General features: G+C 41.6%; 1 protein-coding gene across 6 annotated transcripts in view; it reads left to right on the top strand.

The window, feature by feature from the left end:
- The window catches only part of ZNF423 (zinc finger protein 423), a 237,833-nt gene that overhangs the window by 129,376 nt on the left and 85,744 nt on the right, over positions 1-22,713 (top strand). For 5 of the 6 annotated variants that reach the window (XM_075040191.1, XM_075040190.1, XM_075040192.1 and 2 more), the window contains 2 exons: positions 7,175-10,398; positions 17,378-17,462. In XM_075040191.1, the coding sequence (XP_074896292.1) occupies positions 7,175-10,398; positions 17,378-17,462 (3,309 nt within the window). The remainder of the gene's footprint in view (positions 1-7,174; positions 10,399-17,377; positions 17,463-22,713) is intronic. The other variant, XR_012652210.1, reaches the window with a different exon arrangement.

The raw sequence follows: 22,713 nt of genomic DNA, 5'->3' as shown, positions 1-22,713 counted from the left end.
GGTATCAAAAGCAGGCAGGAATGGCACAGGACCCTCTAGTGCTTAGCAGGCTAAGCACAAGCAGCAAGCTCTTAAGATCTTTCTGTTAATTCATTGATGATTTTGCCAGTATCATCTTCTAATCTCGCTTAAAAAAGAGTGAATGTGCATTTGAACATTTCTGAACGGCAAATTGCTAAGCAAAATATATGTATAATCCTAACATTTTGGTAGAAATAGGGTGAGTTATTATTGATTCACAGAGCACGAAAAAACATCACTGCATGAATTAGCAAACAGCTGTTTCTAATTTGAGTTTAGAACTGTACACAGAGGAACTTGTTTTAGTGTTCACTCCTTTCATTTATAATGAATTTTAATTACCGCTACAGGTGAGAAAAATGTAGAAACAAGCTTGTATCTTGTGGAAGAAACAAAGGAGAGACAGATGCTAACAGATTTACAGTCTGTGATAAAAGGAATGTTTTGGTACACTTTACATGTAATTAGAGTGCAGCTGTTTTCAGTCCCAAGTCCATGATGCACAGCAGAATATAGTATCTGCTGCTTTTCCAAAGGGAGTAAAGAAAAACAGTGATTCAACTCTGAAAGCATTTAGTTTATTCCTAGATCTAACATAAAACTTTCTCCTCCACCCCTTATTATGCCATTTATTGAAGTGTGAAATAACTTATTTAATGATATGTTAATTTTTTGTTACAAGCAAAATACAGACTGTTTGACATAAAATAATGTTAAAGATAACTTTCTTATTTTATCATCTGTATAAAATTATGTATCATCCTACTGATGTTCATTACTGAGTCTTGATGCCTCTGCTAATGGGAGACGAGGGCTCAGGCATGCATTACTCTCGCTTAACAAGTTTCTGTGTATCAACTAAGCTTCAATAGACAACTTTGTGTGTACTTTTAACTTGCAGCATAAAAAAGACTAATCAGATGTATCTTTGATCACTACAGAAAGGTTTAAACAAAGACAGAGAGGTTTAAACCATCTATGTGTAACAGTTTATCCGTGACAGACATCCCAGCAAGTTTAATGTTTGAAATTCTGCGCTACATCTTGTGCTGATTTTGTATTCTAAATACCAAGTTACTCTCTGCATGAGAAGAAAAATTAGATTATATATACTTTCCATTGAGCCAGACGTCTTTCTTTTTTAAAAACTTCACTTAAAAATGAATTGCAGTGCAAAGCTGAGAAGTTGGAAAAAGAGTCACTAACTGTTGGTAATTCAGTCCAACAAAAACGCTTACCACATAAGCATATAATTAGGTATAACGGCATTTTTCTCAAGTCACAGATGATAATGAAAGCACTGCCTGTGGTGCCACTTATATTAGCACCTCTTAGTTTTTTATCCAATTTTAGGTTTGCTTTGAACATTTTATATGTATTTTATATATATATATATTTAAAAAATGGCATAGTGCCTTAAAATAAAAAACTACGCAGACTGTTTTGTGAAGAAGCTAACGTTGCTGAAGACTGAAGCTGCATATAGAGCTCTTTGGAGCAGCCTGAACTTCCCAGGGCTCCTCCTTAGTGCCTTGGCTAAGGGTGTGTTGACCGGTTCTGGGAGACAGTTGCATGATATTTTGTAGGGATAATTATAAGTAAGATGTAGAAATCTTTTTTCTATTGTTTAGTGAAGTGTGTTTGAGTGCGTATTGATGCTGGGTTTCAGTCACAGCCCAGCAGTTACAATACCATTCAGAGATAGGTGCAGCGTCAGCATAAAAAGGCTTTCATTGCCACAAGAGCTGGTGGTTCGCAGTCCACTATTGCCTTCTGTGACACAATGAACAAAAACGTTCAGTGAAGCTAATATATGCATAGAAAATTGAGTTTGGAATATTAATGATATTTTTTATTATTTACTTTTTTTATAACTGTGTGGGAAATGTGCAGGAGAATGGGGCTAAACACTCCAACAAAAAATTTACGTAAAAAGCTGTCACAGTGCACTGAAAATATTGAAACTTAAAACATTTGCTATGTAAACTTGATTTGTATTATTGCACACCAGCACTGCAGTGTAAATGAACAGCGTATGCTATGTGAGGTTCTTACTATAATCTATTGTAATGACTTATCTTTGGCTTTTAATACATAGTGCAGCAGTGCAAAATTTGCTGTAACCAGTACTGAAGATTTCTCAGTCCTCAGTCTCTGTGTTGCATTCTCATAGTTAAGCATCGGTGATAATCATAATTATTGAAATTGATAGCATTTCTATCGGGCCTTCCATCTGAGGATGTCTCGGGGTTTCACAGCTATACAGAAGCCCTACAATTTGCCCTTGAGGAGCAGATGGCTTTTTTCTATTATGGAGCTGAGGAACTGAAACACAGTTCAGAAGCATGTCTTATGATGCTAAGCTTGTTTTCAAAAGTAACTTACTTTTCTGGATGCTAGAATTCCATCAACTCTCAATAGTCTAAAGTGATTTGAGTGATTTGACCATTTTTGACTTGCATGCCATAGAGAGGCTTGGAGAGAACCGGGAGTCTGAACTTAAATCAATCCTTTCCTCAACAATTGATTTTTGGTTTTAGTTTTTGTTAATTTTTCTCTTGTGTACTAGCTCTGTGCTAGAGGAATTAACCTAATAGAATAAGAGCACCTTCCAAATGTAACCTCCTCGGTTTATTGTCCTGTATGGAGATGCCTTCTGGGCTCAGGAGGGGAGTCTTGAAAGTGCCTCTTTGGCTAAACCCTGTATATTTTTTCGATGCCTGGGCAGGTTGTGCGGCCTCTTCTGAGCCCTGTGGGGCTCAGTCTGTGCTGCTGCTTGCACCCAAACCAGCTGGAATAAACCGGCCTCCCATACCGCACTGGCCACACTGCGACGTGCCCGTGGTGTGGGGGGATGCATGGAGGCCCTGTGGAAGAGCCACCTGAACCGTCCACATGTAGGGGAGAGAGACTAGGGAGGTTTTTCACTGGCGGGGAACCCAATGATGCTCTACATTGGTAAAGAAGAGCATTTAGGCAAGGATGAACTTCAGGTCTGGGCCAGCAAATGAGGTCTCTGAGCATACCTTTTGTTCTTAAGAGAAAAAAGCAGCCGGCTGGAGGGTAGCCTGGGTTTGTGCAGCCCCTGCCCACCGACGCTGACCCCAGCGCTGGGGCCACATGGGTGACCGGGCAGCTGAGCAAGCCTGTCCCTCTGCAACCGCTTCAAATGCAGCTCAGCTCAAAGTCTGGCAGGAGCGTGATGTTTGCTAGCTGTGAACAGGGAAATGGGGGAAAGTGTTTGCAGGGACTGTGAGATTGTGTCTGGTTGATTTTATTTCTATTAGCAAAATAACTCTGAAATAATAAATATATCAACATCATCGGTGTGTGCTGAGATGGCAGCACTGCTTACTGCTGGCAATCTGTGATGTGCTGTATGTTTCCTTTCTAAGAGAGATCACATTTTTTAAGACTTCATTTTATTGTTTTAGCTTCACGCTTATATTTCTGAACTTGGCTCATGTTATCTGGAAGATAAACAGAGAATGAATTATGATTTATACCACAGTTTGGCCAAATTGCTCTTATTAGAAGGAAAAATACATTAATTGAATACATTGAGGCTGGAATTAGCTCCTCAGTGATGATGATAAATGCTTGCAGTCCCATAAACGTGCTGAACATTAAGTTGCTAAATTACTGTACCACTTTGAGATTGATTATCAAGTTTGGCCCTTTAAGCTTCATGACCCGCACATATATCCTGAGGACTACTGACATCCTGAAGCTTCCTTAATGCTCTTTTTTTCCTAGTTAAACTTTTTATTGAATTTTCTTACCCTTTTAATACTTGTTTTGATTCTCTTATGCGCAAATGACAAAAGCCTTGCACCAGCCATGTGATTCTCTATTTTAGAACAGTCCCACTTTGCAGGATTAGCCATTTTTAATGACTTTAATCTTCTTTTGAAAGTGATTTTTCTCATTCTGCTACATTCCTTTGATTGCATTAATGTAGAATTATTATTCTAACCATCATTGCCAGACACATCACACCACATCCAAAATATATCTTCCCACTAAAATATGACTCTGGTAAAATACCTTAGAATTTCCTTCTCAGTTCATTATAGGTCTTTTCTTCAATTTAATATGGCAAGTTAAAATTAACAGGGCTATTTTTCATTCCATAAAGAGATTAATGATAATGAGTTTTCCCTAATTTCTTCAGTTTAGGCCTTTAGTAATTTAGTATCTTGTTTGTAAGGAAGTCAAGGTAGGTTGTTTCTGGGGCTTAAAGTTCCCTAATTCTTTTTAAATTGTGAAAGTATGAGAAAATGGTGCAATAAAAAGAATCTAGAAGTTAAGCATGAAAATCAGTGAAAGGTCTAAATCAAGCTGCCAAAAGGAGACAAGCTTTACTTTCAACTGTCTATGTAAATGCTTCCATTTTTATTACAAACCCAGCTTTTCGATCAGAGAAATGTTAATTTTTTTAAATCCAAATTATATTAGCACAGCGACGTCTTTGTGCATCACTCACAAAGTAATACCAGCTTTCTTTGATTTTGTTTTCTGAATAGCCCAATATGTTTGAAGAGCAGCAGCTGGAGGGGAACTGGCCCTATTTGAATGCTAGAGTGCATTTTGAGGTAGATGGGTTCATTTCAGAGGAAAAAGAGACCTTCTAAAAGATTTGTTCGATTTGCATCATGGGCCAGCGTAATGGTTGGCATAAGCACACGTGCACGTAACAAAGTTAAAGCAGTTGGCCCAGCCTGTGTTACCACTGGATTTGGCCCACTGCATCTACAGTTTCAAAGCTGGACATTGAAGCTGTATGCTTCACTGAGCGCCTCTAAGTGCTCCCAGTTCTGCGGTGCAGTCCTTCCTCTGCGTGCCGCTGCCCAGCACAAGGCGCGAGTAGTCTGCCTGCAGAAAGGAAGGTATTTAAAATGCAGGTAATTTTAGAGTAGTTGCTGCAAAGTGGACTTTTCAAATTATTTTAATTACAGCCCGTAAGCTGTAAATAACACGATGGCGGTGTGCTTCTTTTCCTTGTTGTTTCCCTTCTCACCCCCTCCCCTCCCCCCCGCCCCCGGTAGACAGCAGCAGCGGTAGCAAACGCAACATGTGCTGCCCTAGTTCAGGCCCAGCATCCCCCTCTTGCTCCCCTTTGTCTCCTTTCCCCTGGAGGAGCCCAGCTGGCGAGAGGAGGGAATTGGCCAGCCCTGAGCTACCGGCACCTCCCCGGGGCCCCTAATCCAGGCGCTGGCAGCCGGCTGGCTCCTTCCCTCCGCCGGCCCGTGGCCGCAGGTCCGTGGGGACGGAGCCCCGGATGCGGCTGGCGGCAGAGCTGGGGGGAACGGGACGGGACGGGACGGGGGCTCCCCGGGGGAAGAGCGAAGCTGCGCCGGCAGTGGGGCGGGCAGCGGAGGTGGCTTCGATGGGGAACACGAGGCTTTGTGGCAGCCGCAGAGAGCGAGCGGGGGGCGGGCAGGGGAACGAAGCCTCGGCAAAGTTGACGTGTGAATCGGGGGCTCGTCACCTGTGTTTTAGGTTCGGGCTCTGCCGGGCTCGGGGGAGTGGGTAGTTGAGCACAAAGACCCGGAGCGTCTTAGAAGCGTGGGTGCTCGCCGAGAGCCGGGGTGCACCTTGGGAGCGGGAGGAAGCGCGTTCTCTGTGTCCAGCAGCGCTCCGGAGCGGGACGTTTAGTCGAAGGGGGAAGTGGAGCGGAGCGGAGCTCCCTGGGGCGTGTGGGGCGAGGGGAGCGGGCGCCCGACCCACACATCCCAGAAAACAGGCAGCCCTGCCGTGCGGGAAAAGCTGGTCGGTGCGTGATTATTTGGTTTAGTTTTTCCAAGGTAGCTCTGTGCTCTCTTTTCCTGGGATGAGAAAGAAGGTCTTTGCCAAAGCAAACGGTGCCACCCGAGCTAGCCTTTTACGGTGGTGATACCCGCATCGGCCGAGCCTTTCTTTGAGAGCTTCTCTACCGTACATGTGCTCTTCCCCGCCTGGTGACTCTGGAGTTGGCAGGCACGAGGAGCGCGCGTGTGGCAGCCTACACGCACAGTTGGGGATTTTTTTATTGGTTTGTTTTAGGAAGGGCTGAAGTAGGAACATTAAATGTTTTATAAGGACGATGTATCTGGAGAACTGGTTCCTTTTTGGAATCTCCAAATGTATATGTGGTCAGTGCCTTCCCTCGTTTACATGAATTTTATTTTTGCTTCTTTCTGTGGTTCAGTTTTGTATCGGACTAGTGGCATTTTTGCTTCGCTCAACATCTCCGCATTTATTGGAATTAGGATATTTGAACTCGCTCTCTTCTGTTTCTTGTTAACAATTCTGTTTATGAAAGCTGCCAACATTTTATGTATTTTTCCTAAAATGACTGTTTTGCTGCTGGAGTTGGTGCTGTGTTTCTCTATGGTAATATCAAATTATAATTTTTTTTCCAAAGCCTCATATTGAGCAAAGGAAATAGTTATTCCAACAGAGGCTGGGCCATTTTTGGTTTATCCTGAAGTTGATTCTTTTGTGATGTCTTGAGATCTCCGATGGTGATTTTCTGGGCTTTTTAAATTTGTTTGGTTTTGTACCAAGCAGGCAGCATTACCTTTCATATGAATGAATGTGGTAATGGTGCAGAGCTCTTCTCTGATTTTCTTGAGCTGTCTCAAATCTGATGCTTTTATTTCACCTAGATGTTTGACTCTGCTTTTGAGCAGCCTTTCCTTCTGTTACAGTTTTGAGACAGAACTGAAGGATTTTGTTTAATGGAGACATTACTTAAAATCAACTTAACGTAGCATTTACAAAGACCCACAAAATCACAGGTGATCACTTAACACTGTAGCTTTTTGAAATGTTTGTATTGCTTCATTGCACATTGTGTTTTGCTTTCTTTATTCATTGTTTATTGCTTTACAGTACAGTGAGCAGGGGTTAAACCTGCTAAAGAAAAATGCTTTTTATTAATGCTATATGTTGGCAAATTTGTGAATTATGTGTACAAACATATTTTTATTTCTCAAACCTCCTTTGAAATTCAAGAGATCTTTTTTTTTTAGTTGTTTTTTTTGTTGTGTTTTGGGGTTTTTTTTAATGCTGTAGTAGCAGAAGCCCATAGTGTTGTTGAGAGCTTTGTCCTTATTTCACAGATGCACTGGGAATTGTTTTTAATCTCCTTTCTGCTTTCCCATTACAGATGGTGATGACGACCCACAACTCTCCTGGGTGGCTTCATCTCCCTCCAGCAAAGATGTTGCATCACCCACTCAGATGATAGGAGATGGGTGTGATCTCGGCATCGGGGAGGAGGAAGGGGGGACTGGCCTGCCGTATCCCTGTCAGTTTTGTGATAAGTCCTTCATTCGCCTGAGCTACCTTAAAAGGCACGAGCAGATCCACAGTGACAAACTACCTTTCAAATGCACCTACTGTAGCCGGCTTTTTAAGCATAAGAGAAGTAGGGATCGCCACATAAAGCTTCACACAGGGGATAAAAAGTACCATTGCCATGAATGCGAGGCTGCGTTCTCTCGCAGCGATCACCTCAAAATTCACCTGAAAACCCACAGCTCCAGCAAACCCTTCAAGTGTACTGTGTGTAAACGTGGGTTTTCATCTACCAGCTCATTGCAGAGTCACATGCAAGCTCATAAAAAGAACAAGGAACATATGGCAAAGACTGAGAAAGAGGTGAAGAAGGATGATTTTATGTGTGATTACTGTGAAGAGACATTCAGTCAGACTGAAGATTTGGAGAAGCACGTAATGACACGCCACCCACAGCTTTCCGAGAAGGCAGATTTGCAGTGTATTCATTGCCCTGAAGTATTTGCAGACGAAAACTCGCTGCTCTCACACATTCATCAAGCCCATGCCAACAAAAAACACAAGTGCCCTATGTGCCCTGAGCAGTTTTCTTCAGTGGAGGAAGTCTATTGCCACTTGGACAGCCACAGACAACCTGACTCCAGCAATCACAGCATCAGCCCTGACCCAGTCTTGGGGAGCGTGGCGTCCATGAGCAGTGCAACGCCCGACTCCAGCGCATCGGTGGAAAGAGGTTCCACCCCAGATTCAACCTTAAAGCCTTTGAGAGGACAAAAGAAAATCAGGTCTGTGGACAGAGAGGAAGGCCAGAACTGGTCTAAAGTTACTTACAGCTGCCCATACTGCTCGAAGCGCGACTTCAACAGCCTTGCTGTTCTGGAGATCCACCTGAAGACCATTCATGCGGACAAACCTCAGCAAAGCCACACGTGCCAGATCTGCCTTGATTCCATGCCTACACTGTACAACTTGAATGAACACGTGAGAAAGGTGCACAAAAACCATGCCTATCCCATGATGCAGTTTAGCAACATTTCTGCCTTTCACTGTAACTACTGCCCAGAGATGTTTGCAGATATCAATAGCTTACAAGAACACATCCGTATTACTCACTGTGGCCCAAACGCTACCCCTCAAGATGGCAACAATGCTTTCTTCTGTAACCAGTGCTCCATGGGCTTTCTGACTGAAGCAACCTTGACTGAGCATATTCAGCAGACTCACTGCAATGTAGGAAATTCAAAATTGGATTCCCCTGTCATTCAGCCAACACAGTCTTTTATGGAAGTTTATTCATGCCCTTATTGCACAAACTCCCCCATTTTTGGCTCCATCCTGAAGCTTACAAAGCACATTAAAGAAAACCACAAGAACATTCCTCTGGCACACAATAAGAAGTCAAAAGCAGAGCACAGTCCAGTTTCTTCTGATGTTGAAGTCTCTTCCCCTAAAAGGCAACGGCTTTCTGCTAGTGTAAACTCAGTGTCTAATGGTGAATACCCATGTAATCAGTGTGATCTAAAGTTCTCAAATTTTGAAAGTTTTCAAACCCATTTAAAGTTGCATTTGGAGTTGCTGTTGAGGAAACAGTCTTGCCCTCAGTGTAAAGAAGACTTTGACTCCCAGGAGTCTCTTCTGCAACATCTCACCGTACATTACATGACAACTTCAACTCATTATGTATGTGAGAGCTGCGACAAACAGTTTTCTTCAGTGGATGATTTGCAGAAGCATTTGTTGGATATGCATACTTTTGTGTTGTATCACTGCACCCTTTGCCAAGAAGTTTTTGATTCCAAGGTATCTATCCAAGTGCATCTGGCAGTCAAGCATAGCAATGAAAAGAAGATGTATCGTTGCACAGCCTGTAACTGGGATTTTAGGAAGGAGGTGGATCTCCAGATCCACGTGAAGCATAGTCACTTGGGGAATCCATCAAAGTCTCACAAATGCATCTTCTGTGGTGAGACCTTTAGCACAGAGGTAGAACTGCAGTGCCACATCACAACCCACAGCAAAAAATACAACTGCAAGTTTTGTAGCAAAGCTTTTCATGCCATCATCTTGCTTGAAAAGCACTTGCGGGAAAAACATTGTGTTTTTGATGCTAGCACTGAGAATGGTACAGCTAATGGCATGACCCCAACAAATAAGAAGACAGAAGGAACAGATATCCAGAACATGTTATTGAAGAATCCAGATACTTCCAACAGTCATGAAGCCAGTGAGGATGATGTAGATGCTTCTGAGCCCATGTATGGCTGTGACATTTGTGGGGCTGCCTATACTATGGAGGTCCTCTTGCAGAACCATCGTTTGAGAGATCATAACATCAGGCCTGGGGAGGATGACTGTTCTAGGAAGAAAGCAGAATTCATCAAAGGTAGCCACAAGTGTAATATCTGCTCAAGGACCTTTTTCTCAGAAAATGGCCTGAGAGAGCACATGCAGACCCATCGAGGCCCAGCTAAGCACTACATGTGTCCCATCTGTGGGGAACGCTTCCCATCACTCCTGACCCTGACGGAGCACAAAGTTACTCACAGCAAGAGTTTGGATACAGGGACGTGTCGGATCTGCAAAATGCCACTGCAGAGCGAGGAGGAGTTTATCGAGCACTGCCAGATGCATCCAGATCTCAGAAACTCCCTCACTGGGTTTCGCTGTGTTGTATGTATGCAGACGGTCACCTCTACCCTTGAGTTGAAAATTCATGGGACGTTCCACATGCAGAAATTGGCAGGAAACTCTGCAACCTCATCACCCAATGGCCAGGCCTTGCAAAAACTCTACAAGTGTGCATTGTGCTTGAAGGAGTTCCGGAATAAGCAGGACTTGGTAAAGTTGGATGTGAATGGCCTTCCCTATGGCCTGTGTGCTGGATGCATGACCAGGAGCACCAATGGACAGTCTTCGGGCTTGACTCCACAGGAGGTGAACGAAAGACCGTGTGGCAGTCTGAGGTGTCCAGAGTGTAGTGTCAAATTTGAAAGTGCTGAAGACCTAGAGAGCCACATTCAGGTAGACCACCGAGACCTGACGCCTGAGACTAGTGGCCAAAGGAAAGGTACCCAGACATCCCCTGTTCCCAGAGTAAGTACGGCTGAATTTTAAGGTGTCTGAGGGATAAAATGTAGACCTTCAATGTGACTGAGAACTGATTTGATCTATTTATTTTTTTTTAAACTGTCACTTCATAAAATCACTTGTGCTACTAAAAAACCCCAACAAAACAGGAGGAAAGGTAGAGTAATGCTCATAGAAAAATTAGACGTTGCTCAGCCTTGCAGGGTCCTTGATTCCTAGTGGCAGCACATCAGATTTTTTTATCATAAAACTGCCCTAGATTTACCAACAGAGAGCTGAGACACTTGAATGGTGGGGATTGAGTTTGTCCATGAATTCTGATGCTACTGAACTGGCAGATCTGGAAAAGCTGGGGCATTTCCATGAAAAAAGGAGGTGCTGAGTACCCAAAACAAACAAAAAAATCTGATCTGTCAGACTTGAGGAATGAGATTATTTCTTACCAGGGGACTAAACACGAGCAGGAAGATAAAGGAATTTTTGAAGAAAAATGTAGTGAATTCCACTCTACCCCCCAAATTCTCACCTAAAACAAATTTCTGTGCTAAAGAGCTTGTCTTTATGGATGTCTGTCAGAGTGAACGTTGTGAGGCTGCTTGGATGTCTGTTTGCATATGTGTATGCTTGTGCATGTGTGTGTGTGTGTGTATGTATGATTTTAAAAGTGATTTTAAAAGGATCTGCGTCATGGCCCTCCTGCAAGATAAGTAGTTTTCTTAGCAAATCTGGAAAATATTGTCTAATGCAGGTTACTTACAAGCGTGCTCTCCTTTACTGTTCACAGATAGCCTGCTTTCCCATTTCTTAGCTTACAAGATACTTGGGAACATGCAGATCCAAGTAAGGTTTCAGAAGCCTACTCAGGAGATTAATATCATTTGCAGTTTATAGTCTTTTAAAATTATTTGTTGACATTTTGGTTCAAGAATGGGCCAAGTCAGTCCTTCCTCTGTCAGGAACAGATGGAATGAGAAGTAGATTTTGGAAACCTTCTCGGGAGACCAACAGCAGACACATCTGAGTATTGATATCATCTGACATTTTTAATTAAACATGATGGGGTGAGATTTTCAAAAGTATCTAAGGAAATTAGGCACCCAACTCCTAATGAATAATTCCAGCCGTAGATGCCTGTTTATGTCAATCTGCTACTTAAAGCACCCACAAACACATCTTACTGCATTAAAAGAACCTGAAAATACCATTCAACTAGAACACCAGAGGCTCAGTAAGAGAAGACCCTAAGTATGTCCTGAGGATGCAGACTGAGATGCCTCCAATAGAGCTGGTGCAGGCTCTGTCCCCAGCTGGATTTGTGAGCTCCAGCTCAGCGCTGGGGCATGCGGGGCAGCAGTGTCTGGGCGAGCTGGGCTGTGCACGGCCAGCTCAGAGCACGGCACTGCCTGCCCCAGCACCCGCTGGCCTCAATGCCCCGTTCCAGGCTTCTGAGTGAATCCCACAGAAAGTTTAATTTCTTTTTTTTTTATTTTTGCTTTTTTAGTAAAACAAATGGATATTGTTCCTTCTGGGTGTGGTGAATGTGTGGCTAAGCCTCCAGGCACACACACAGAATTCTGCAGAAGAATGAGGAATGGAAATATCCCTCCTTCGGTGTGATACCTTTTGAGAGTTCAGCTGGGGCTCTGGCTAGGTCATTCTCCTTCCTCTTCCTCAGGCCTTTATTTCCATCTAAATTCTTTAAAACACCTCTGTTCTCTTAGGTAGGACTAATTCTTCATATAGCTGGGCCTATAGCCTAAAGTATTACCTTTTCTTTCCTATCGACTATCAGAAGCAGAATACATTGCCATTTTCTGCTCTTATTTCTTGCTTTAACTCTTTCTTTTCAGTGACAGCTTCCATACTCGTTCTCTCAGGGGAGAGTTTTAAGTTCTTCAATAAGGTAAATGCTTTGAATTTCATACCATGAGGAAAGGTCTTAGTTCCTTTCTAGAAGATAATGAAAAATCAGCACTTGTGATGATGGCAAATGGTGCCTTCAACAGGTGACTACAGCCTGCACATATGCTAATATCAGAGACCTTTATGGTATGCATCCCAGGAATATATATATTGTTATTAGGAATAATTCATTATCTTACCCTTCATTATAGGTACAAGACCTGAATTCTGATATTGGTTCACATGGAAACTATTGGTGTTTCACTCAGGTTACTCAAGGCAATGAGTGCCCTTTGTGTCTGCCTAGCACAGGGGTTTTCAAAGAATTATGCTGTCTTTTATATGGTGATAAATCTCTGTATTTCAAGAATAGTGTTTACTTAACTTCATTGGCTTCATAGCAAAGCTAAGCAAGTTGAACACAATCTCTCTTGTCGTCTTGTTAGCATGCTGCGCACAGGTAAAATACCATTTTACTGGAGGAATCTTAAGTCCACAAGGCATGTAGAGTAATCTGCAGATGTCCAGAGAAGAGCTGCTTCTCTCCAATTCTTGAGCACTGCTACATTTCTTTTTTAAATACCTTATTGATTTTTCTTTCTTAAACAGAAAAGCTGTTGAAGATTAGGACAAGGTACAGTCAGAAAGAAAATATAGGGAGATTAGATTTTAAGTAGTGGGTGTATATCTCAGAGTAAATAAGAATAAGCAGAATGAAATCCAAGCAAGTGGAAAAGATGACGATGACATCCAGAAATCTGTAACTTCTTTTAGTGTCAGAAATCACTCCACCTGCAGTTATACTTCCTGAATTGAAGAAGTGAGCATGGAAGCCTAAAGGAATTTCAGAAAAAAACCTTAAATGAAGATTTAACCCCAAAGTGAAAGAAAGGAAGAAAATAATATTAGCTCTTGATGAATAAAAAATGAAAATATTGGGGAAGAAAAAAAGATAGAGCAGGAGAAAAAGAACAATTTCTTTTTACTCTATATATTCAAGTCTGTGTATGCACAATGGATATAGCACCACAAAGAGAGTACGAATATTTTGTTATGTTTTGAGTTTTTTACTATTGAATTTTTGGAGGTTTTGTTCTTAAAATCAGTTGGAGACAGCAACATGAGGATAGAAACCACTCAGAATTGCTTGGTGGTTTGGGGGGTTTTTTATCCATAAGAATGAAAAGAAAGCACATAACCCTTGAAAATACTGCTGTATTCTTTCTTCCTCACTTACATTTTAGTATGGCAAACAACTGGGAAGAAATATTTGTGAATTGATAACCTTTGTTTCTAGGATGTCTTAACTAGGATCCAATCATGATGGTCAACAAAGATAGTTTTCCAGATGGACAGAGTTTTTGCCTTGTGTACATGGCAACATCTGCATTGGAGGATTTGTTATTAGGAGATCTTAAGTCAAGTCAATGGTCTTCCACAAGGAACATCACTAAGAAGAATAGATAAAATACACCTTAGTAGTAAAAGATTGCTCTAACATCAATTTGTGTTTGATTCTTAGAGTTTTACATGAGCTATTCGGTTTGGCTAGGACTTAAGATTTTTTTTTAGATGAGCATTGCAAGTGGAGGTACATTCCAGTATCTTGGACATGTATAGTTCAAGACCTTTTTTTTCTATTATGATTGTGTCAGAGGTAATGCCTTCATGTTTTTCTGAATGTATTTCTGTGTGTGGGAGCTTCAGTTTTGAATACATTTTATTAATTCCTTTTAACATGTCTTCTAGAGGAATGTGTATGTCTTGAGAAACATGACTAGTTGTTTAGTGTTGAGATTTCTCATTGCCCCTTGTAAAGCTGGAAACAGTCACGTTTCAAGCTGCTCTTTCTCTTACACAGATTTATCCTTATTTTGTACCATAGTTATCATAAACAATGCTTGTTTAACATTGACAATGGCAAATGCTTAGACTTCAATTAAATTTCCATCTTGAATGGTGTTATTATTTTTAGCCCACCTAGGTTATTTGGACTGAAGAAACAAAGGAGGTGGCATAGAAAATTGGAAGAATGGACCCTATTGTGTTCCTTTTCTCAGTTCCTTTTCTCCTGCACACTTTCTTGGATTCAATTCCCTCTCTTTGTTCTCCCCCGCATCACTTCTCTTCCCTTGTAAATCCACTTGAATGGAGGAATATTTTCTTTGTAGAACAGGAAACCATTTCCAGATTTAAAGGAGGACAGTCTGGAAAACCCATGGGAACAATAGTTACTTCAGAAAAGAAACCAGAACCTTCTGTTGTTATTACTACTATTTTGTGCCAAGATTAGAATTAAATATCTGGACTTAATGGGGATTGAGGTCTCAGATGAAGGCCTGCTCATCTGGTCTCTTATGTCACCTAGATGCTGTCACCTAGACTCTGTTAGCTCCTCAGAGTCTGGGCACATTTGTTGTACCACTTGTGAAGACAAAACTTTAAAAAGAGATAACTGACCCATTAATAATGTTTGTGAAGCCATGACACCCACAAAAATGGTAGTAGAAGATGATATTTGGTACCCCAAATAAAACAGCCTTGTATTAAAACTAGTGCTCCCCATTTACTGAGAATGGAAGTCTGGTTTTGTGACATTCTTTTAAAGAGAATTATTAATGAGCCAAAAAATCATCTCTTCCATCTCTTGCATATACATTTGGGTGCTAATCTAGCTATAGCTATTTCGTGGCCTGTATGAGGCCATTTATTAACCTCAGGCGGGGTACCCTATCACAAGAACCATTGCCTCAGTTAAGCTGCTCTTTTGCATGCATGTGTCTCAGCTGAGGCTAAAGATAATACTCAGAGGAAGTCTGAAATCTGCCGTCTTCTCTGAGGGGTGGTCACGCCAAGCGGAGTGTTTTATAAGTTTGTGAAATGGTGTGGAGGAGTTCGCACTGGGTCTGTGGATAAACAAAGACATCCTGTCTCCAGATCTGTTAGTAAGTAGCTTTCAGAAGCACCGAAATCAATTAAAAAAATGAATCCTTTGTCTGTGTTTAATATAACTTTAAAGGTTTGAAATAGAGTTGAGCTGAAATATTGTCCGTTTTAGCTAGTTACTTAGGGAACTCTCATAAACAGAGATAAGTGTTGAACAAGGCACAAAACTTAGTAATCTTTGAAGTTTTAAAGAAGAGGAAGGGTTCAAGTTTTAAATGTGACCACATGAATCATTCACCACCCAATCCCACTTTTCACTTCCAAGGTTTTTTGTGTTTTGTTTTGTTTTGTTTTGTTTTTTCAAAGTTAGGAACCCTCAGCATGTGTATGCCAGTGTGTTTGAGAGGACACGCGTATGTATGTGTGCTGTGCTCGTCTGCCGGAATAGATTCCCAAGAAAGAGTGCTGCAGAAATCCAGCTGCTTTTCTATTAACAGCCTTGATTTCCGAATGGACTCCAGGAGGATACTTTCTTGAGCTGCCTAGGGATAACTAGCCAATCCAAACTATTTCCTTTTATATGGTTGGCTGTGTCAGGTTTCGGCCAATGGAGTATAGCCTTCTTCCTATTATCGTGTTAATCACCCATTGTTATTTTAGCCTAGAAAGCCCTGCCTATGTGCAAACACATACTGCGTACAGAATTCATGGAATACACATAACATCCATAGACTGGTGCATTTGTTATTATGGTATTAGAGCATGTTCATTAACCTCCAGCAGACTAACTTGTTGCCATTGATGACATGGGAAGTAGTTAAGAAGCTCTTGGCAGCACCTAATTTGTTCTTTCCTCAGCAGGTGCTTGAGGAAATTGGATCCCATGCGCAGAGGGGGTGACAGCAACTCCTCTGTTTAACTCAAAACTTCTGACTTATTACTGCTGTCCTAAAAATGGGATTCTTTACCTAGGTGTGGAGTGGAGGCTGTAAGAAAAAATAATGTGCATCTAAAAGTGCACAAAAAATACCCACAAAATATTTTGCTTCAAAAAAGTTAAGAGGTGTTGTTTACTGAATTGGGTTTCTCAGTGTTAATGGCTTGGGGTTCTCATCAATTTCTTGGCTAACTGAGCTTGTGGCCAGTGCATGGAGATTCCACATACGTTCTGCTGCCATCCACTTTAGCCGTAAGGATACAGACTGCATGCTTATGCCTAGTGGCAAGTGTTGCAGTAGGAGTTATTCTCTAGGAAAAAGTAGGCACAAAAGGCCCAATTTTTTAAAATTGCACGTCAAAAGATGTCTATTTAGATAGCATATTCCCGTGAAGTAAAAGAGCATGCACATTAGACCAATGCAGCTTAATCCTGCTTTGGGAAGTAAGACTCTTTGCAAGTGTACAAAAGCTTAGCATTCATGTTTTTGGGTTTTTTTCTGAACCTGGATGTCCAACTTGTCAACATGCATTTTAATATCTGCAAATGATTTCTTGGTTTTTTTTCCTGTCATATTGCAAAAGTACATGCATCATTGTCAATCTGAGTGCAAACCCCATTTTCCCTATTTGAATAAATGGTTCATGTAATTGCCTCTTCACACTCTCTCCTGACTTCTGCAGCTAAGCCTCTCTGGTATGACTCTGAGACAGAGAAAATACACAACAGATTGTGCTAGGAAACAATTCTTTGTGGTAATGCAGTTTTTCCAGGGTTTCTGATGGAATACCATTACAAAATGTATTCTTTCCTTTTGTCCTTCGCTTCCTCAACTATAGGTGTTTTGCCTGCTGTATTTTGAATTTAACTAAAAATGGAATTTTTTGAGAAAGTTGATCTTTTTTCTGAAAACAGAGTTACCTTTCAATGTCTTTTATTTCACTCTGTAGGAATACTTACTGCATTGGGTTAAATGACGTGCAATCTGGTTATGGCTCAAGTACTCAATCAGATTTTCAAGTACTATCATTTGAAATTTTTTAAGCTGAAATTAAAAATTCTTCTAAAGCAGGCTGTTAATTACAGATTGTATTTATGGTCCCAGAAAAGCCCAGCCCAACTTGATGTCTTGTTGGGGACATAGGAGCAGAAAAGGCCTCAGTGGAGGAAAGTTGAAGCACGTAATATGCTATTTTCATGATCACACTTGCCTTATGCTACAGTGCAGTTTTCTCTAATCTCTTTTTGGTTATTAAACAGAAAAAGACCTATCAATGCATCAAGTGCCAGATGACCTTTGAGAATGAGAGAGAGATACAAATCCATGTCGCTAACCATATGATTGGTAAGACATTCTTTAAACTAGGCCACTCATCGGCTGCTTGTTTTTTGCTACTCTTTGAAATTCACTATTCTAATAACTTGTTAATATTCATGCTGTAATTTATTTTTTTTATCTTTCAAGGAAAATGATTTTGATGTAATGATTCTTCACTTCAAAGCTTTTTAAATATGTGGTTATAAAAGTGTTACTGCTGAGCTTTTTTCCTTATCCTTTTGAGTCCTCATGTAGCATTTTCATTTATGTTAAAATCAAACTTTTGACAGTATCTTCCATTCAGTAGCATAAATTTCTCTCTATCCATGTAAAAAGTACTTGCCAGTTGTCAACCACTTAGGAGCAATTATGTTTCAATTTTGTATGTCATGACATTGAATAGATTTAACTGCTAGCATTTTCCCAGCTAAGTGTGGTGAATTCCTGAGGAACATTGTCAAAACAAAACACTTACAGAGTTATTTCAGTAGGTTTTTTTCTTCTTTTTCCAACAATTCTGGACTTCAGAAAGTTCAACTTACATACAAGTGTTTCAAAAATCAGTGCTTGCTGCCTTCTACTACAGTCCCGTCGCAAGAGTTTGCAGTAAAGTGCTATTGTAAACTGATGGGTTGTATTTCTGCTGCAGCTGTATGATTGCTTTTCTGATGAACACAAGAATTGATTTTCCTGCCTGTACAGATGTTATAAATATATGTGTTGGCCCAAGAGGTCAGGTTTTTTTGATGTGTAGACCACAGAGCAGTTACTTACACATGCCACTGTAGGCATATGTTGGATGAGATCCTTCAAGGACCCTACAGTGCACTCTGTGTGTCTCATATGTTCACATGCAGCATTTATCTCCCATAAGCATAATGGTTTTCCTTCAACAATTTTACATTTAGGAAATTATTCTCCTGTCAATGCATGTATGTAACTCCTATTATCTTTGAAGTGAATTATGCATAAATACCAGAAACAGAGAAATACGGACTGACACGGTCTTCACACCTCCACCCCCAAATGAAAAATATACATGTCAGTCACAACAATTTTCATCTGAGAGCCAGGCAGGAGTTTGAAGTCAATGTCAAGCAGGTTAAGATGAAGATATTTAAAAATGTTTGCTTTTGTAGCAGGTGTTAATGTAATCTCTTGTTTGCAAGCTTGAAGAGTGAGATCCTTGTTAATTGGACCATAGTGATTTCACGTAGCTTCCCCCTAGATTTTTTTTAAGAAGCCTGAAAGAAAGAAGTCCTTAGGCAAGCTTAGCACTTGTTTCAACTTAATTTGTGATCCAGTAGCTAATAAATGATTTTTAAATACAAAGGTCATGAAGTGCTGAGTTAAGGTTCTGCTTGATTTGAGAGGGGAGTTCTTTTTCCTTTTGGAAAGATGTAATTTCTTCATTTTCCAGTGACTGATGTTTGAAGTTCATTTTTTTATATCCCAAAATTAGTGCCGTCTAGAAGAACACACGATGATATATATGACATGACAAGGTTCACTATTAGTTCTATTGGAAAACAACAGTGGTGAAGGCATAGGAGGCTGAGAAGTGTGGTGCTGCTGATTGTGAAAACTGTACCTATTGTTTCCTTGAAGCTGTACATAAGTTATTATACATATTTGGAAGAACTCTATATAAATACAAAGATGCATATGGACTCAGTTCTGTACACCTAGAACATTGTAAATACCAGGACATGGTAAGAAAATGTGTGATTATTCCATTGCGGTGTCATGTCTTTGTGTCGCTTTGCTGAGATATGGACTGAGAATCTTCATTAAGCTCAAGTCATCACTTTTTTTTATGGTGCAGTTTAGGAGAGAGTGAAGTATAGAAACCTTTAATATGGAGCAAAGCTTCCTCCCACTCTGGGCATCTCAGTTCACAAGGCTCTTGGGCCCCCTCTCCTTCAAGACATGTGACTGCTTCCGAAAAGGTGTTGCGAGTGAGTCTGCTGTTGGTATTCTGCTGTTCTTTACTGGGGAATACTGAAGGGGAAAGGAGAGACTAGATGTCACCGTTTTTCCAGCAATAAATGCTGTGCAGATTTTTGATGTTAATTTGCATTGTGCTGAGTGAGTAATAGTAAGGAAAGTGATGGATTGCCTCTTGGGCTTGCTCCTGTGCCCTTTGTTCAAAGCCTGAGAGCCTTGATCCCTTACTCAGGCCATAGGAGAGACAGGCACGTGCCTCCTTACCACTGAGGCTGGTTTATTGCTTACAAAATAAGGGGTGCAAGAGTTTCCCTTCTCTGTGTTAGACCAAGTCTAGCCAGATGGGCAGTGAGAGAAAGAAGCTAATATAGCTGTTTCTGCAGCCCAGGTCGGTGTCACAGGGGTTATTAATGTCATTGTTGTCAATTCAAGATCTACAGATGAGGATTTGTTTGTGCTGGGGGCAGGCGCTGAGATCCCAGGGTGAACATACGGGCATTTGGGGAGCAGGGGGGAGCTTGCCCTCAGACTGTGTCTGCTCAGGAGCTTAGGGTTGGACTCATCTCAATGAACTTGTATCTGTCTAAAATTAAAGTGTCTGGTTTAATATAGTCATTGAGATGCTGTCTGGGGAAAATGAATGATTGATACCAATCTAAGATAAGAGTTTGCGTAGGATAAGCATTTCCAGGGAGAGATTTTTATCTCTCTTTTGAATTTGAAGTGAGCCAAGACAATGAAGTTAGCCTTGACATGTAATTTTGAGGTAAAAAAAACCTTGGCTTTGATAATCCAAGACTTCTCAGCAGCACTTTCTTCTCATACTTTGAGAAACACAAAATCAATAGTTGAGATATCCTAAGCACGTGGTTACAGTTTTATTCTGCTCAAGTGACTGTCAACAAAGGAATCCCTGCTCTGTAGCAGCGACACCTCTTAAGTATCAGTGTCTGTAGTCTTAAAAAGTGCATCCAGTTAAGTTGGCTGTGCCTCCCTTTTCAACCTCTCAGCTCCTCAGTCTGGAGTCGGAGGCCATGCTCATAATTCATGGAGGTAGGGGGTTTATTTTTTTCAAAGCAGTATGCAGGGAATTTCCAGTGCTACTCCCACACACCGCTTTGAAAAATTACCCTTCTGCACTCTAGCCCTTCATATCCTGTGCACAAACACAGAGGCACATTGGGTCCTGCTCAGGGTCCCTGGGGAAGGAGCAGGCTGGATACATCCCCAGAGGAGGTAAATGGTAGATGTTTTGTTTCATTTTACACTGGGGCCTGCAGAAGGGCTGTAAGCAGCAGAACAGATCTCCTCAGCTGCTGTTAGCCAGGAAGGGATCTGTTTAGAAATGTTTTCAGCTGGGGAGGCATTCGGGGTAGAATTTTTAGCGAGCAGAGGTCTTTGAAACTTTGCACTGATTGGGGCTCCTTTGAAACATTTCCATGCCCACAGAAAGGGGATCCCCCTTTGAAACATTTACAGGCATTGGGGAGTCCACCTGGGACTATATCAAAAACTTTCAGTAGTTCTTGCTGCCTCTGTACTTGCTTGCCTCCTGTTGCGTTGACCTGGCAATGTTTAAAGCTTCTCCCCCTTATCTCCCCACCTACCACTGCCTCTGATGTGCACTCTCTATTAGATGCAGGGGAAGATGGGCGTACGCAGCCATGGGCTCTACAGGGGGCACTGAGCAGCCTCGGCAGCAGCCCGAAGCACGGCAGTCTGTCAGTGCCGATTCTCCCCAGTGGCTGGGGGAGCCGTGGAACTTCAGTCTCCATCACAGGGCCACCGCCAAGTCCCCACGGCACGCAAGCGGTGGCTGCATCAGGGAAAGGGCTCTGGCATTCCCCGTCCCTCACTGCCAAGGGAGCCCCTCCTCGGAACCCTGCGCAGGGAACACCAGGATTTGGCCCAGGGTTTTCCTACTCGGTTTTCACAACTGTGCTGTTCCCACACCTTGGCCGAGTGCCCTGATTAATATTTTTAAGGGTGCACAAAATTCCACAGACTTGTTGCTCTCCAAGCAGGTCAGGTCACCCAGTATCAAGGGAAGGCGCATTTGGATCTGTGCTGGGGCTCTCAGCTGTTTGGGTAAGTGTACATAGCAGCACTTCTCTCTGTCTCGGTTAGATGGGGGATGTTTTCTGTTTAATGTTCAAAGAAAGATGAACAACTGTCCCCACCCTTCTTTCTCCCTTTCTCAAAGAAAGTCTCCTGGCAAACATGCCCAGGAAACTCAACCAGGTGCAGTTAGTGCTGGAACAGTGAAAATAATGATTCCTGATCGTGCTCTAACACTGGGATTGCTGCAGGACCTTCCTGCCTCCAGCTCCAGAGGAGTGTGTTTGTGGGCTCGCAAGAGGCTGTCCGACTCCTCGGAGCTCAGCAGAGCCCTTCCCCAGTGCCGCTCCTGTCCTTACACGAGCAGTTGCCAGCACTCCCAGTCAAAATTCACATATGAATGCCAGTGAGCAGCAAGGGAGGGAGGGAGGTGCAGGCTGGATGTGTTGTGGTATATGCGATGTGAAGCATGAGGCCCTGTTTGTGCTTTGAGAGCCACTGGGGACAGAAGGGAGTGCTGGAGGGAAAACTTCCAGAAGTCACATTGAAATTGTTCAGTGGTCTGGTCCTTGGACTGCTGTCTGGATAAATACCTCCCTGTTCGATGTGATGGGAACAACCAAGTTAAACACTGTGTTTGGAGGAACAGGGAGAGTTTTCCGAGTACTGCCCTAAGCCATGGCGTATCATACATTGTATGTAGTGTAGGACTCCCAAGTATCTGAATTACCTTTCCTGCCCTCAGAGATCATGTTTCAAGTTCTGGAAACACTCTGCCAGAATTAAACAGAAAGAGGAGCGATAACATCCATCCACAGTTATGTTTCTTTCAGATGCATAGAAGTGTTCTAAACAAAAGCGACCAAATACAGGTTTGTTATTTTGTTAACATTTAAAAATAACATAATATTTAAAAATAACAAAATAAGTTTGTTGCTCTTAAAAGGTCAAACTGCAATACTAACTACAGAAATATTTTTCTAAAAAGCAGCAATTTAGAAAGGTGATTTTATGTTTGAAAGAATTAGCAGTTGATACCAAGGTCAGTCACTGAGATGAAACCAGCACAGTGGTGAAGGGGATGAGATAGTACTCAAAATCAAATGTAAGCCAATATATTCCCACTTATGTTTTCATTTTCTGTTTAAAAATTGAAGCAAACAGTTTTATCTTTTGGTTTGGGAACTCATAGTTTTCATAAATTCAGTTCTTAACAAAATTGCTAATTATATAAATAAAAATTCAGACTCATTTTGGATGGTCTTGGGCTCCT

Source organism: Buteo buteo, chromosome 11 (assembly GCF_964188355.1).
Source record: "Buteo buteo chromosome 11, bButBut1.hap1.1, whole genome shotgun sequence".
NCBI classification, from domain to species: domain Eukaryota; kingdom Metazoa; phylum Chordata; class Aves; order Accipitriformes; family Accipitridae; genus Buteo; species Buteo buteo.
The sequence above is the reverse complement of the archived record's forward strand: the minus strand, read 5'-3'. Positions and strand labels throughout refer to the sequence as shown.